At 40.4% G+C, this 14,370-nt stretch overlaps 2 protein-coding genes across 4 annotated transcripts in view; one reads left to right on the top strand and one right to left on the bottom strand.

Moving 5' to 3' along the window:
• Positions 1 to 14,370, top strand: part of LOC142357315 (metal cation symporter ZIP14-like) — a 339,525-nt gene that overhangs the window by 55,404 nt on the left and 269,751 nt on the right. The gene's annotated exons all lie outside the window — the stretch shown is intronic.
• The window catches only part of LOC142357308 (uncharacterized), a 77,090-nt gene that overhangs the window by 54,169 nt on the left and 8,551 nt on the right, over positions 1 to 14,370 (bottom strand). The window contains exon 6 of the mRNA XM_075408955.1: positions 5,316 to 5,422. Within this exon, the coding sequence (XP_075265070.1) occupies positions 5,316 to 5,422 (107 nt within the window). The remainder of the gene's footprint in view (positions 1 to 5,315; positions 5,423 to 14,370) is intronic.

Raw genomic sequence — 14,370 nt, 5'->3', positions numbered from 1 at the left:
TTCGCTCAAGAGCAATTAAATGTATTTATTTTAGAGATAAAAACGCAGCTGAATTATCTTCCTAGAGCTGTCCACTAACCATACAAGAATGTGATTTGGGCCGTTCATCATATACTTTAAAAAACTCATCATCTCGATTAGAAATTTCTCCAGCTGCTCAATATAAAATCTTAGAGAAAACTCAAGTTCCTACTTACAGAACGTCAACACCTTATTGTAATCGTTTTTGTAAATCTGGCCAGGAATTTTTTTACGGGGGCTGGGAATTATTGAATTATTGACATTTCATTTGATTTATTTACGAAAAAAAAAACATTTGGCCACATTCAAATCCAATTTCCGCCAGGGCGAACGCACAAAATCCTCATAATCAACATTTCATTGCAATTGAATGTGGAACTAGAGGACAAATTGTCAGAAATTGGGATCCAGATTATTTACAAAGCATCATCATCATATTTACAGAGCATCATGAAGTTTTAATTAACCAATTTGATAATCCTAAGTAATATTGCTCTAAATTGGCTTAGAGGTGATGAACTACTTCATCTAGTTATCTAGTAAACTCTGATGAATAGTGCAAACAAAAAAGAATCTAAAACATTGTGTTGTTAATTGCTTGTTTTGAACCCGAAGGATAAAAGTTTTGTATAATTTTTGTTTCCTTCGAACATTTAATGATGTTTCAACAGTTTAAAAAAAGCACTGCGGTGTTATTTTTATACATCACATTTTCTCCTTTTGCTGCTATTTTTCAATTTCTGAACATACTTTTATTTTTGATCTTTTTCTGAATGACGCAAAAAAGTAGAAGATTGCTTGAGTTAATGATCAAAAAACGTAGAAATACAAGAAGGTGATCAATGAAAAACGGCAGTGCCTGTATAGTAATTGTTTGATTTATGGGAGTACCAGTAACGTCCGATTCGAAGCCCATGAGATGATGGTGAAGATCATGCATAAATATAGAACAGTAAGAACACAGCATAGTGCAGACAAACAGATTTATATCATTGGGAACAAAAATAATGTAAGATAAAAACAAGCTGAGAAATTCTAGAGCTAAAAATTTGATCCATATGCTTGTCTGAACAAAAAACCAATACCACAAACTTTTAGCTCTATAATCTAATGCTTTGAAACCACGGGTTTGAGTATTAGAAAAGTGTTGCAGCTGTTTTTCTAGCTCAACTATTAAAATAGAACGGCGGATGAAATATACGAAATGCCACAAAATCCAAAAAAGCATGACTTACATTAAATGAGTATCATTTTCCCCTTCTTTCATGATAACTGTGACAAAAAACAGTTAAACTTTCTTTTGATTAAATGAATTTTTAAATTGAATTTTTAAAAACACTTGGTTAGAAATCAGTTCTAAGTTAGTTGATTCTCAGAAAGATTTATTACAATCAGGTTTGTACCAACAAATCACCATGATACCAACGCAATTGAGCCTTTGCCTTTTGTTTGTTACCATGAACCCACACAATCTGGTCCTAAAAATTTTGTCCTCATCAACCCACACAATCGGGTTGGAAAAAGAAAAAATGAGGACTGTCCCCACTCATTAGGTGACAAACGAGTTCTTATACAGCAGTTACAGGGCAACCGCAATAACAGCAATACCAAAAGAAATAGTTAACTTTCAAGTTCTTTGCGCCAATGACAGTTGTGATTCTGCCAGTTAATTGTGAATTTTTTTAAAAGTGTAAACAGTCTTTTGAGACTTTTATCACTGGCATGATGACTTTGATTGCTTCAAATTCGAGCCTGTTTGCCCTACTATCATGGGAATTTTACAAGAAGTTCATGCAGCAAAAATCATTAGCAAATATGGTTTTAAAAATTTTAGTGCGCCCTGTAATCAGTGAGGATTTCCCAGAAATATCAAATTTGGTAGCCTGAGGATAAGAAGGATAAAAAGAATATTTGAAATGCCAGAACAACTAAAAATGCGGGACTAAACTTCAATTTCATAGAAATCATTTTTTGTTGCCTTCGTATTTGATAACTGTGATGAAAACATCTGTTAAAATACCAAAAGAAACAGCTAACTCTCAGTTTCTCTGTGCCATTACTGGTTGTGATTGTGCCTCATCAGTTCATTCTGATTTTCGAAAAAACTGTAAAGAGATTTTGAGAATTTTATTACTGGTAAGATTAACTTGATTGATTCCACATCGAAGGGTATTTTCTCTTTTAGCGTGGATTTTCACAATGGGTACATTCTGCAAAAAAATCATTAGAAAATTGAAACAGATATTAAAACTGTAGTGTTTTTATGCTTTATATTGTACCTCAACAGGATCCCAGAAAAACATGAAATCCAAAATTGCAGACGCACGTTTTTATTAGCACCATATATGCAGTGAAATCTATTTGATGCTAGACGATGGTATTTCCCCAATTGCAGCATCAGTATGGCTGAAGCAATTACTTTCACTCATTTGTCGTAGTTAATTCAATTTAGTGGCTATAAGAAACAACCAGACGACAAAATTTGCCACCTTTTTGTCCTTTAATTGATTATCAAAGTCTCCGTAAACGAATTATTATAAAGAAAAAAATTGAAATAGTTTTCAGAAGTCGAAATGAATGCACGCAAAAAAATTAAAAAGAGGAGCATGTAGGTAAGTTGCAAAATATCTGTTTGAAGAAATAAACAACATAGAAACACAAACAATGAGTTACAATTCATAAAACTTAAAATACCACAGAATTGACTACTTGGCTGCTCTGATTACACGAGAAGTTTGCAACAAAACAAAAAGACTTCAAAATTTTTTCTTAAAAAGAAAAGGTTCTAAAAATAGAATCTCTTGTCTTGGTACCTTAATGGCATCAATTTTATCAGCAAAAATAAGATAAGAAGGCACCCAAACAAAAGCATAAGAGACAACCTATCAAAAAGTAAAGATAGAGTATATAAGGGGACATGTATGAGGAAAAATTGAATGTACCACAGAATTGACTGAATGGCTGCGCTGATAAGAAGAGGAGTGTACAACAAAGCAAAATAATGGCTTCAACTATTTAAAAAACCGCAAGGTTCTAATAAGCAAAATCTGTATTGCTACACTAGTGGCATCAATGACATAAGCCAAAAAAAGATACCGCGCCCAAAAAAAGCACAAGACACAATCTATGAATAATGTAAAATATTGGGGCTAAAAACGGCTATTCCGTTTTTGATTTTAATCAAAATTGGCGCAAACATAACTGAAGCAGGCGTACAAATTAAAGTCACTCGAAAAATTAAATTAGCTACAAAAATACAAAAAACATAAAAATATCTTACAGAACCTATTTTGGACGGGGTAACAAATTTGACAAGGAACAACTCGGAACAAAACGTGGATATTACTGAAACATTTTTTACAGGAACGTTACCCAAGCAGTTGAAACTCTTATCTACACAAAAAAAGTTTCAAGCAGAAGAGCATTTGTATAATAGACGAGAGAGCAGTCCACTTTTAGGGTTGACTAATGCAAAAAAAGACAACAGCCTGGAAACATGCAATTTGTTTTAAAAAAATGTTTAAAGTTTCTGCAAAAGATTCAATTGTAAACATTGTTAAAAGCAACAAACCGATAAAACAAATGACGCCTGAAGTGATTCCAGTTGATATGAGACACACAAAACAGCTGTCTGCAGTTACCATATAGAATTAACATAACATTCAAAATAACACTTTCTATGTAAATAAATGCGGATTCTATAAAATGAAATTTTGAATGCAATAGCCTTACTCTATTATCAAGCAGATAAGACCTGTCATTCCTTATATCCAGACAAACCACTAAGCCGAACTATAACTAAGCAGAACTAGTCTAAGAAAGCTCTAATGTTTCCCCAAAAAGGGGGAGGAGGTGAAGTGTTGGGGTGAGCAAGGGGAAAGAGTTAATGACGGGGTCAAATTTTGAGGGTAAAGAACAACCCTTCAATTGCTTAATTTCTCTCCTCAAAACATTTTTGGCGAATTGCTTATTTAGAGACCAGGAAGGCGTAACGCTCTAAAAGAGCTACTCCGCCAATAATGCCCTCTAGAGAAGTTGAAAATACCGCAAGTAAGCAAAAATCTCACCAAAATCTTTCTCCTTCAACTATCCAGTATTATTTCACATTCGAATAATTTTTAATTATTAGTTCTGCTGCTTTTCTCTCAGTAAATATCACACGCCCCCTGTCATTTCTATTTGCTACAAAAATTAGAATTGGCTGCAACACTTAAGAAAATCGCGCTCAAGAAGAAAGAAAATTTTTTTAAGTTAAAAGCCAAATGAGTAGATCACGCTGACCTGGTAACGTTTATATAACGTTGAAGAGAAACTAAAAATGAACAAAAATTGATGTTTGAATAGTTTAACAAACTGAAAATTTCAAACTAAAAAGAACCAATTGTCATAGCAGAATTTTTGTATAAATCTCAATTTTGCAAAACAGTTCAAACAACACTAATGGTTTTTTGGAGTCTAGGTTCAGTCAAATTTGTCTTTAGACCCAGCTATGGCTAAAATAGGACTTCGTTTGCTTTTTAAGTTCGATAAAAACTTATCTTCACATTTATCCTGTTTTTATCAAACATTTTTATCACTTTTTTTCAAACAAAGATATAAACAGTTATGAAATCATTGCAATTGACTTTCCTCTGGTTGCTCAAGTATCAAAAAGAGTGCAGAGAGCACAGAACAGGAGTGAAATTAATCATAAACGGGTTGATCAAAATGGATTATAATGGGTAAATGGGGTTGAAATTCCGTCGAGATTTTTTTTGTAGAAAACCATTTTTTTCATTAACTTGTTTTCTAGATGAAGACAGTGTTAAAATGTGGTCTGAGATGCCAATGAACAAACCTCAAGTTGTCTAAAAAGGTCAAAATGTCTAATTTTAGAACATTTCAATGAAAATTAACGCTAAATATTTCAAAAGTGCAGCCAAAATTGGTGTCAAAACTTTTTCCAAAACTTTTTCTTGCAGTGAAAACTTTATTTATATGTAGGGAGAATCATTTTTAAACCAACCATGCTACTCTGGTACTCTCTCAAAAAGTCAAAAAACCTGTCCGAACAAAAGGGGGCTAGCATAAAAGTACAATAACTAAATACAGATTAAAATATTATCATCATCGTTTTTATTCAGTGACTGACAATAGCCGGGGTTACCGTTAAAGTTAGATGAGAGTTATTTATAAAACTCATTAGAGTGTACTCCTAAATCAGGTTAAAATTGACCAAATAATACTCAATTCTTATCAATGTGAGCGGATTTCCGGCGGAAGCATTAACCGCGCGTAATTATAAGATAGCTTACTGTTGGTAGCGAATGGAACAGCCATGGGAAGTCGAGAAATTGCCAGGCAGAAAGCAATTACAATCAGGATACGGTGTTGTTTCATCGGGTTTATCACAGCTCCAAATCTAAATTCCGCAACATTATCACTTGTAAGTTTGTTTTCCTTATAAAAACTAATCGAGTCAGCCAATTCACGCACGACAAATATAGCGTAAAATAGAAAATAGGTTTTCTTCGAAAATTGAGCTTTCTTTAGAAGAGTTTAAATAAGTCTGATGTGCTACATTAATGTACAGTATCGATGAGTATCACAAATTATTTACCACAATGAAGAAGGATTACTAAAAGTGGTCGATTTTCAGAGCACTATCCTCTCAGAGAGCATTTTCTTAAGGAAGTACCAGCCTCGAAAATTTATCTGCAATCTCAAGAAATGTTTGGTATGTTCGGGTTTTCACGCATCAAATCGTCGGTGTATTTGTTCAAAAAGTTCAAAATCAAACCCACCGAATCCGAGAACTCAACCATATCGGCCATTATCTTATGTTTAAAATCGAACGTAACGACGATTTCTTCCGTTTAAAAACCAAACATACCGACTATGCCGAAGGAAAACGTAAGAACTTTCGTCGTTTTTTCTCACTAAAGCCGAACATGCCGATTATTTACTTACATTTACAAACGACTGTTTTTGCAATACGGTACCATTTTCATGATGGAATTACCCCTGCGATAAAAGAAAATATCGGTTGAATACAAAAAAAAACATAGCCGGCACATTGCCGGAAAATAGCCGCGATAGACGCTTGGGGCCTTTCATGAATCGAAACAACTAAAGATATTGATCGACCACCAGTCCTTTAATAGACCACTAGACTTTTTGGGTTAGCTTTGGACTGTCATTTTTATGAGACAAAAGCTCTATAAGGAGAAAGCACTAATAGGGCTTTTCCAAATTAGGACCTTTTCCGTTTGTGCCCCCTCAGCTTAGTGGGCGCATATTATTTGCACACCTCAGATGCACGTGCAATATTTTTTACATAATGACTTACTATGTAATGGCACGTGCTCTGTAACTGGGGGGCTCATAACTTACTGGGGGACACAAACGGAGAAGATCCCAAAATTAATATACGAAATTATAAAAGGTGTTTTGAAACAACTCTTTCGGATTTCAATTCATTTCCGTGTATAAAGCAACGTTTTACAGTAAGTCATATCAAGTAACGTATTAGCATAAAGCAACGTATAGCGTGTTATATAAGCGATCAAAGTAACAAGTGAAAACTTAGACGGCAAGATTTTTTGATGCTCATTTAACAGGTTTTTTCGTCTGATGTCATTGACGTCAAAATCAGTTCGTATTCGATCGGCAATAGTCTAGAAAACCTAAAAATATTAAGCCGAAAACCAGCTTAATCGATACATATAGTGGTTATATTTACTTAAAATTAGGTTAAATGAACTTTTTCGGAACTTTCTATGTATATTAGAACGTTTTATACGCATTTAAATCTTATTCTATACGCTTTTAAAATACTCGAATCTGATTGGTTAATAATATCTCGCTTACTTATTTACTTCGTAACATCCTCCGGCCCGGAAGAAGATGTTGGGAAAACTGGTACAAGTTTTACAAGCGGGCGGACGAGCGAACCGGTCGACGTACGTAAGACGGCAGAGCGCGCGACGCTATCGGAGCCGTAACGGAGTTCCACAATCCGAGCGGTTGGGTAGTAACCCCTAGGGTTGGTTTCTTCAACTATCCAAACCAAGTCACCGGTCTTAAGGTGTTGCTCGGCAGGCGTCTGCCACTTAGAGCGTCGGTTCAGCGTCGGTACGTACTCTTTGATCCAACGGGACCAGATCGCATTAGCGTATGACTGCGCACGGGCGTAACGTTTACGATGGTCGAACTCATTATTGCCGACAACAGGCGGAATACCGGTAGAGTGTTCTCCTAAAAGAAAGTGGTTGGGCGTTAAAGCGTTCAAATCGCACGGATCGGCGCTTACGGGTGTTAAAGGACGCGAATTGAGAGCATTCTCCACGAGACAAAAGGTAGTATGCAGTACCTCATCCGTGAGGCGACGCGTGCCAAGAATAGTATACAACACGCGTTTGAAGCTGCGTACCAGCCTCTCCCAGATACCACCTTGATGTGGTGCGCTGGGTGGATTGAACCTCCACTTTATACCTTTGTGAGCGAGCTCAGCTGCAATGTTGACAACGTTCCACTTTTCAATACTTTCTCGGAGTTCTTTCTCAGCTCCAATAAAGTTAGTGCCATTGTCCGACCAAATCATGGCAGGTGTTCCCCTACGTGACACAAACCGCTCAACTCCCATAACACAAGAACTGGTGTCCATGGATGTAACTATCTCGACATGGACAGCGCGAGTAGTGAGACAGGTGAAGAGGAAGCCCCACCTTTTCTCAGTAGTACGGCGGACAGTAACATAGAATGGCCCAAAGTAGTCAACGCCAGTGTTCGTGAAGGGAGGAGACTGGTAAGCAAGTCTCTCCTTAGGTAAGTCAGACATGATTGGTTGCATAGTTACAGCTTGGAATTCTCGGCATCTCAGGCAGTGTGCTTTGATGGAACGCAAGGATGATCTTAGTTTCAGTACTGTATAGTGTTCCTGCACAATTGATCTTAGGTATTCAACGCCTTGATGATAATGCTTTACGTGCGTGTGTTCAAGAAACAGTTTTACAAACGGATGACGTGCGTCTAAGATGATTGGGTATTTTACGTTAAACCCAACTTCAACTAACCGCTTGATGCGGCCCGAGGAACGGATTAGCCCATTTGGACTAATAAACGGTGAATGTGGAGCAATTCGGCTACTCCGTTTAACGAATTTATTGTCAAGAAGATCTTTTCTTTCGGCTTCAAAAGACTCTCCTTGCGCCAAATACTGTAGATGACGCTCGGCTTCGTCAAGCTCAGTAGGGTCAGTAATGCTACCATCGGGGTTACGGTAGCAGGCATGTTTCGGCAAAAGCCGGAGAACGTATGCGGCAATGCGCAAGTACTTTTGATAAGAACTAAACTTATCAAATGGGAATAACGACGGAACGGGAATTGTCTGTTTTTTAACAGATGTAGCGAGAGAGACAGTGTCTTCTATGATGACTGCTTGGTTGACGCCGAGTTTGATGTTATTAATGACGTCTTTGTTCGGTACGAAAGGGAAACATGAGTTAGTTAAGAAATGTGGACCATTGACCCAACTGCTTAGTTGCAAAACTTCAGCGGACATTCCACGCGTGCCAGCGTCAGCTGGATTATCCTTAGTTGCGACGTGGTTCCATTGGTCAACGCTGGTATACTCCAAAATTTCACAAACGCGGTTTGCAACAAAGATTGGTTGCTTTTCATTAGAGTTTATCCACTGAAGAACGGTCGTGCTGTCTGTCCACATGAATACTTGGTTAACAGTTACGGTAAGTGCCTGAATAATTTCGTTCTTCAGCCGAGCGGCAAGTAGAGCTGCTTGCAATTCCAGTTTAGGGACAGTCATTACTTTCATTGGCGCCACGCGCGCTTTCCCCAAAACAAACGCAAGCTCTGTTTTTATCTTGCCCGTAGGAGTTGTTACTCGGGCTCGAAGAAATGCGACGGCACTAAAAATATCCTGGGAACTGTCACCGAACATATGCAATTCTGTATTATCAAAGGGTCCACTAAAGTAACTTCGAGGAATTTTGATGTTTTCAAGCTTTGGTAAGTCCGCACTCCAGACCAAAAATCTTTGAACCATGTCCTGTGGGAGCTCCTCATCCCATTGTTGTCCTGTGACACGCCAGATGTCTTTTAAGAGCAATCGCGCACCGACGGTAAACGGTGCGACAAGACCAATGGGGTCAAAGACTTTCGAGACAAGACTTAGGACCAAGCGTTGCGTGAGGGACTTGGTGGTAGCGCAGCTTGTACCCCTACTCACAACTAAAGTGTCATTAGTGTGATCCCACTTTAACCCTAGCACATGCGATGAATCCTCCTGACATGAAACAATAACTTTGGGCTCAGTAGATTGAGGCGAACCATCAATTCGATCAGCCAGATTTTGCACATTGCTTACAAACTTTGTAAGCTTGAACCCACCGAGATGGAGAAGATGTACCAATTCCTTCGATCTATTGATGGCTTTCTCTGGAGACTCCACTGAGTCGAGGTAATCGTCCATGTAGAAGTTTTCAAGGACGGCTTTTGCAGCTTCGGGGTAAAACTTGGCATTGTCTCTCGCAGTGCGTTGTAATGCATAGTTGGCGCATGTGGGCGAGTCTTTAGCCCCAAATATATGGCGCGTATATTGATACACTACAACGTTAGTTGTGGGGTCCTCCCGCCACAGAAAGCGAAGTGATGGTTGATCTGATGGTAATACACCAACCTGTAGAAACATTCCCTCGATGTCGGCAGAGACGGCATATGGATGTTGTCGGAAGCGAAGAAGTACATAAATAAGGTTTTGGAGCAGATCAGGGCCAGTGAGCAAAGATTTATTCAGTGAGGCGCCATGAAACTTTGCTGCTCCATTGAGCACCCTACGCACCTTACCCGGTTTGTTCGGGTTTAAAACCGGATGGTGGGGTAGGTACCACTCTTTATCGGACCGGCTCTCAACCTTGTGAGCGTCCGGAACCTCAATTACATACCCCTTATTTAGGTCTTCCTTGATGGTACTAGCATACTTCTCTCTAAGGTCTTCATCCTTGGCCAATCGTTTTTCGAGAGATTTTAGTTGCACAAGGGAGGAGAAGTAATTATTTGGGAGCTTGGTGTTGTCCGCTGCCCACAGCATTCCGACATCGTATCTCAGGCCATTGTGTACGGTGGTATTCTCAAGGATTTCGTGCGCCCTTGCGTCTGCTGCAGATCGTGGGTCAACCTGCTTATTCGCTCCGAATGATTCAATGTCGTACCATGACTTTACTTGACTTGCTAACTCATTGTCTTGTTCGATATTCACTTTAAAGCACGTTGAGGTTAAACACAAACTTGATGGTAACGGACCGCTTAAGACCCAACCTATGGGTAAGCGTACGGCAACGGGTGAACGCTTCTCATCGGCAGAGAAGTATTCTAACGGGCGGATGGCATGATAGACACCTTGTCCGAGTATCATCTCAATGTCTTTATAGGAATATGTCACAGGATCAAGGACTGCTAAGTGTGGGTAAGTCTCTTGCAGGGCCTCTACATTAATTATATCTGAGCCGACGTTCAGACTCTCTTTAACGAAAGGATTGATGGTAAATGGTTCGAAATCTTGATGTTCTCTTGGTTTCACAGTAACTTCAACAACCCTAGTATCAACTATTTCTTCGGTATTAATACCCTTGACAGTTAGCTTTAGTGCTTTACCGTGCAAACCGAGTCTATCTGCGAGACTACCGGCCACCCAAGAGTTACTGCAGGCGGTATCACACAAAACTAAAGCCTTGGTATCTAAACCGGACGAATTGACCAAATGCAATTCAGTCACCTGAAGGAGCCCCTTAACATCAGTAACAGATGACATTGTTGTGGTCTTATTAGGCTGGAGTTGACTAGGTGTTGCTTTACTTTGACCTGTGTTGCCAGATGACTGGATAGTACCGGAATTTGTTAACTGTTTAGTTGGGAAAACCCTATCTGCTCCATGCAATAGTGTGTTATGCGAACTATTGCACCCTTCTGCTCGGCACTTTCTTGGTTGAGGGCACTGGCGGAATGTGTGCTTGTCCCGTAAGCACGAAAAGCAAAGTTTGTTATCCGCCACCAACTTAGCTCTCTGGGTTGGAGTCTTTTCCTTGAAGACTCGACACTCCCATAGCCGGTGGTTACCTTTGCATACAATGCACCGAGAGTAAGTGTTTGTGGAAGAAGATGGCATTTGCTTCTTTGTTTCCCTTTGTTGTGACATTGATGCAAACACTTTTGAGGCTGTTTTGGTCTTGGTTACTGAAGTGCTGTTCTCTTCAGGTTTGGCCTTGGTTGCACTTTGTTTCATAAGATCATGGGCCTCAACCTTTTCTTTAAGCCAATCGTTAAAGTCAAGGAGGGTAGGCTTAACCCAGTGCTTCTTAACCGTAAAGAGTGACCATGACTCTTTCATGTTTGGTGGTAACTTCTGTACCGCTTGGTTAAGTAGGGAAGCGCTCTTCAAGTCAGCATCATATGATAGTGACTTGAAAACCCCAACGAGGCTGGATACGGTTGCAGAATAGTTAATGATGTTATCACTATTGTGCATTTTAAGAGGCGGAAAGTTGCTTAGTTTATCCAAGTGTGCACTGACGACTGCCTGTGGCTGGCCAAATTTACGTTCCAAAGTCCTTAGTGCATCCTTGTACATTAAACCACAGTAAGCAAACTCGGCGATTGCAGTCTTTGCTTTACCGCTGACGAGTGTTTTAAGGTATGTCAATTTAACGTCATCAGTGAGCGACTGCGAGTCAATCGCGCTTTTGAATTGACCATACCATTCATGCCACTTTAATGGGTCGCCATTAAACTCTGCAAGTTTCCACTCGGGCAAAGGGTCGTTTCTCTTGCTTGTTATTGCATCAACTAATTCCCTAATCAATGACGCGTTGTCCGGTATCGGAGGGGCAGGTGCAGACACATGCGGGCCACTCCAACTCAACGGAGTGGGCCCAACATAGGGATATGTTGGCTGAAAACCCTGAGTGGCTAGATTAGGTACAACATTACTAGTATTCGCGATCAGGTTTTCCTGTGCACCTGATGGTGATTGCATATCAATCAAAGGGGGCGAATTCTGATATAATCGTGGTGGAACATAAGTGCTTGAGGGTGCGATATGAGTGTGTGTATTTGGAGGCAGACTATTCACGGTGGTTGTGTTTTGGTTGACTATTGACGGTCTGTGCTGTGGAAACCGCCATTGACTCATACTTGGCACAAAGTTTTGGCCAAGAGGGATATTCGGCATATTTGGGATAGGAGGGGCAACGGAACGTACAACTTTGTGAACTCGGTTTTTATTATTCTTAAAAGTGTTGTTGACGAGAGGCTGATTAATCAAAGGGGCGTGTTGGATGGGAGCCGTGAGGTTAGGTACAAAGACTGGGTTCGGGATGGGAAGGTCATTAGGCTGAGCGGGTTCGGAGTTGTGCTGTTGAGTGTTTGGACTTGGTGGGGCGCTTGGGTGCAAGGGAACGTTTATTGCGGGCGCTGGATGATTTGTTGTCGGAAAAGGAGGAATAGTGGCGTTTGGTGCTCGGGGGACAAAATTGATTTGTTGTCGGGAGCCTATATGCTGCGCCGAATTATTCTTGGGCAGACTTGATGTTTCAGGTCCCCTGGGTTCTGAAATTTGAAGTTGTGCGTTTGGAAATAACTCGGTTGCATTATTCTGATTTTCTTGCGGCGCGAACGTCTGTGGTGGAATGGGCTGTTGAATGGGTGGCGAAGAAGCCCCTGGGGCGTGTACAGAAGGCGGCTGACTATCCGCGGTTCCTTGGTTAGTGAGGCTTGGAAGCGCCATGCCTTGCTGGCCTGTTTGATCTATTTGCGCTCTTAAATGCGCCTGGTACAACGCCTGTGTGTTGGCAGCAGCCAAAAAATTTTCAGGTGGAGTGTAATAGGGGTCGAGTTGCTGCAAGGTCTCGAAGCTTAAAAAGTAATTGCCTCGACAATTTTTTGGAATCGAATGTCTTGAAATGTCAGTGTTGTGATCTTCCACTGCTTCTTCGTTATTGTGGCTAGGGCATTCTGGAGGGTCTTTCGTAACCTCTGGTTCACCAGTTGTCTCGTTGTTATTAAAACCTAAAGCAAGTGAGGTGTTGATCCAATCCTGGACAGCCTTTTCACTTCTCATCGAACTCCTAGCACTTGCAGTTGTTTCGGATTGGCTACCTTTAGAAACGGCGTCCAGCAATTCAAATTCTTGCAGAGTTGCCTCTGCCAAACGTTTCCTGTTGTTTTCCTCCAGTTCGTCTAATTCCATCTGCTTTTTCTGTTTAGCAAGGCGAATGGCTGCCTCATTCTGTTTTTCAATTTCTTCACGCTTCATTTTAGCAATTACGTAATCATGTTTACGCTGACTAGATGTTCTTGACGAGGTCATAATTGAGGGGAGTCTAGAAAGAATGGGAGCCCTTGGTTCCTGGAAATCACTGACTTTATCATCAGCAGAGTTGATGTAGTTTCGTGCTGAAGTGAGTATCTTGTCATTCTTAGTTGTCATTGCCTCCAAGTAAGACTCTAATGAAGGAACAAGTGCACTTGGATCCTCCGTTTTTCCAGCAAATGCAATCAGGTCCTCATTTTTGTCTACAACAGTCATAAATGCTTCGTTGCACTTTGTTACTAGGCGTTCAACTTTCACTCGCCTACTTTGACTATTTATACAATGAAGAATATCTTCATGTATAGCATGCAATTCAGCCTCACGCTTTGACCTGGCAGCGTACAACTTTTTGACTTTTTGATCAAGACTATTAGACATCACGATGTTAGTATTTCCAAAGACCAGCAAAACTACTACTGCACACGGTTACTTTTTATATGCACACTCCAAACAAACCAAACCCACGCAAAACAAACCCAACGCAAAAGACACCAAACACAGCACACTGTAGACAGTCTGTAAAACAAACCGCCCAAAGAGTAGAAAAGGTCGTCGAGCACACAGTGCCCGACAAAAACAGAAGTAGAGCGCTGAACGCTATGCGCTCAACGCAGTGGGACACAAAAGACACACGGGAAGTCGAGCGAGCAACGCGCGACGAAACGGAGACGTTACGGACGGGAAGTCGAGCGAGCAACGCGCGACGTGACGGAAACTGGACAGACGAGAAGTCGAGCGAGCAGTGCGCGACGGAACGGAAACGGGACTTGCGGGAAAGCGGGTGAAAAACGCGCAACGCAACGAAACGGGACGGTGAGAAAGAGCGGGCGGGAAACGAGGTTGGAAAGAACTATGTTAGCAGACCACAGCGAAAACTCAACCAAACAACCTAGCCGTAACTCCAGAACAAACTTAAGTCACACCCTAAGAAGAAGGAGAGAAGCTACTGCAAGACAATCTAATATAGTTCATTATGGGGCTATAAC

This window comes from Convolutriloba macropyga, chromosome 2 (genome assembly GCF_964194025.1).
Source record: "Convolutriloba macropyga chromosome 2, txConMacr16.3, whole genome shotgun sequence".
Taxonomy (NCBI): domain Eukaryota; kingdom Metazoa; phylum Xenacoelomorpha; order Acoela; family Convolutidae; genus Convolutriloba; species Convolutriloba macropyga.
The sequence above is the reverse complement of the archived record's forward strand: the minus strand, read 5'-3'. Positions and strand labels throughout refer to the sequence as shown.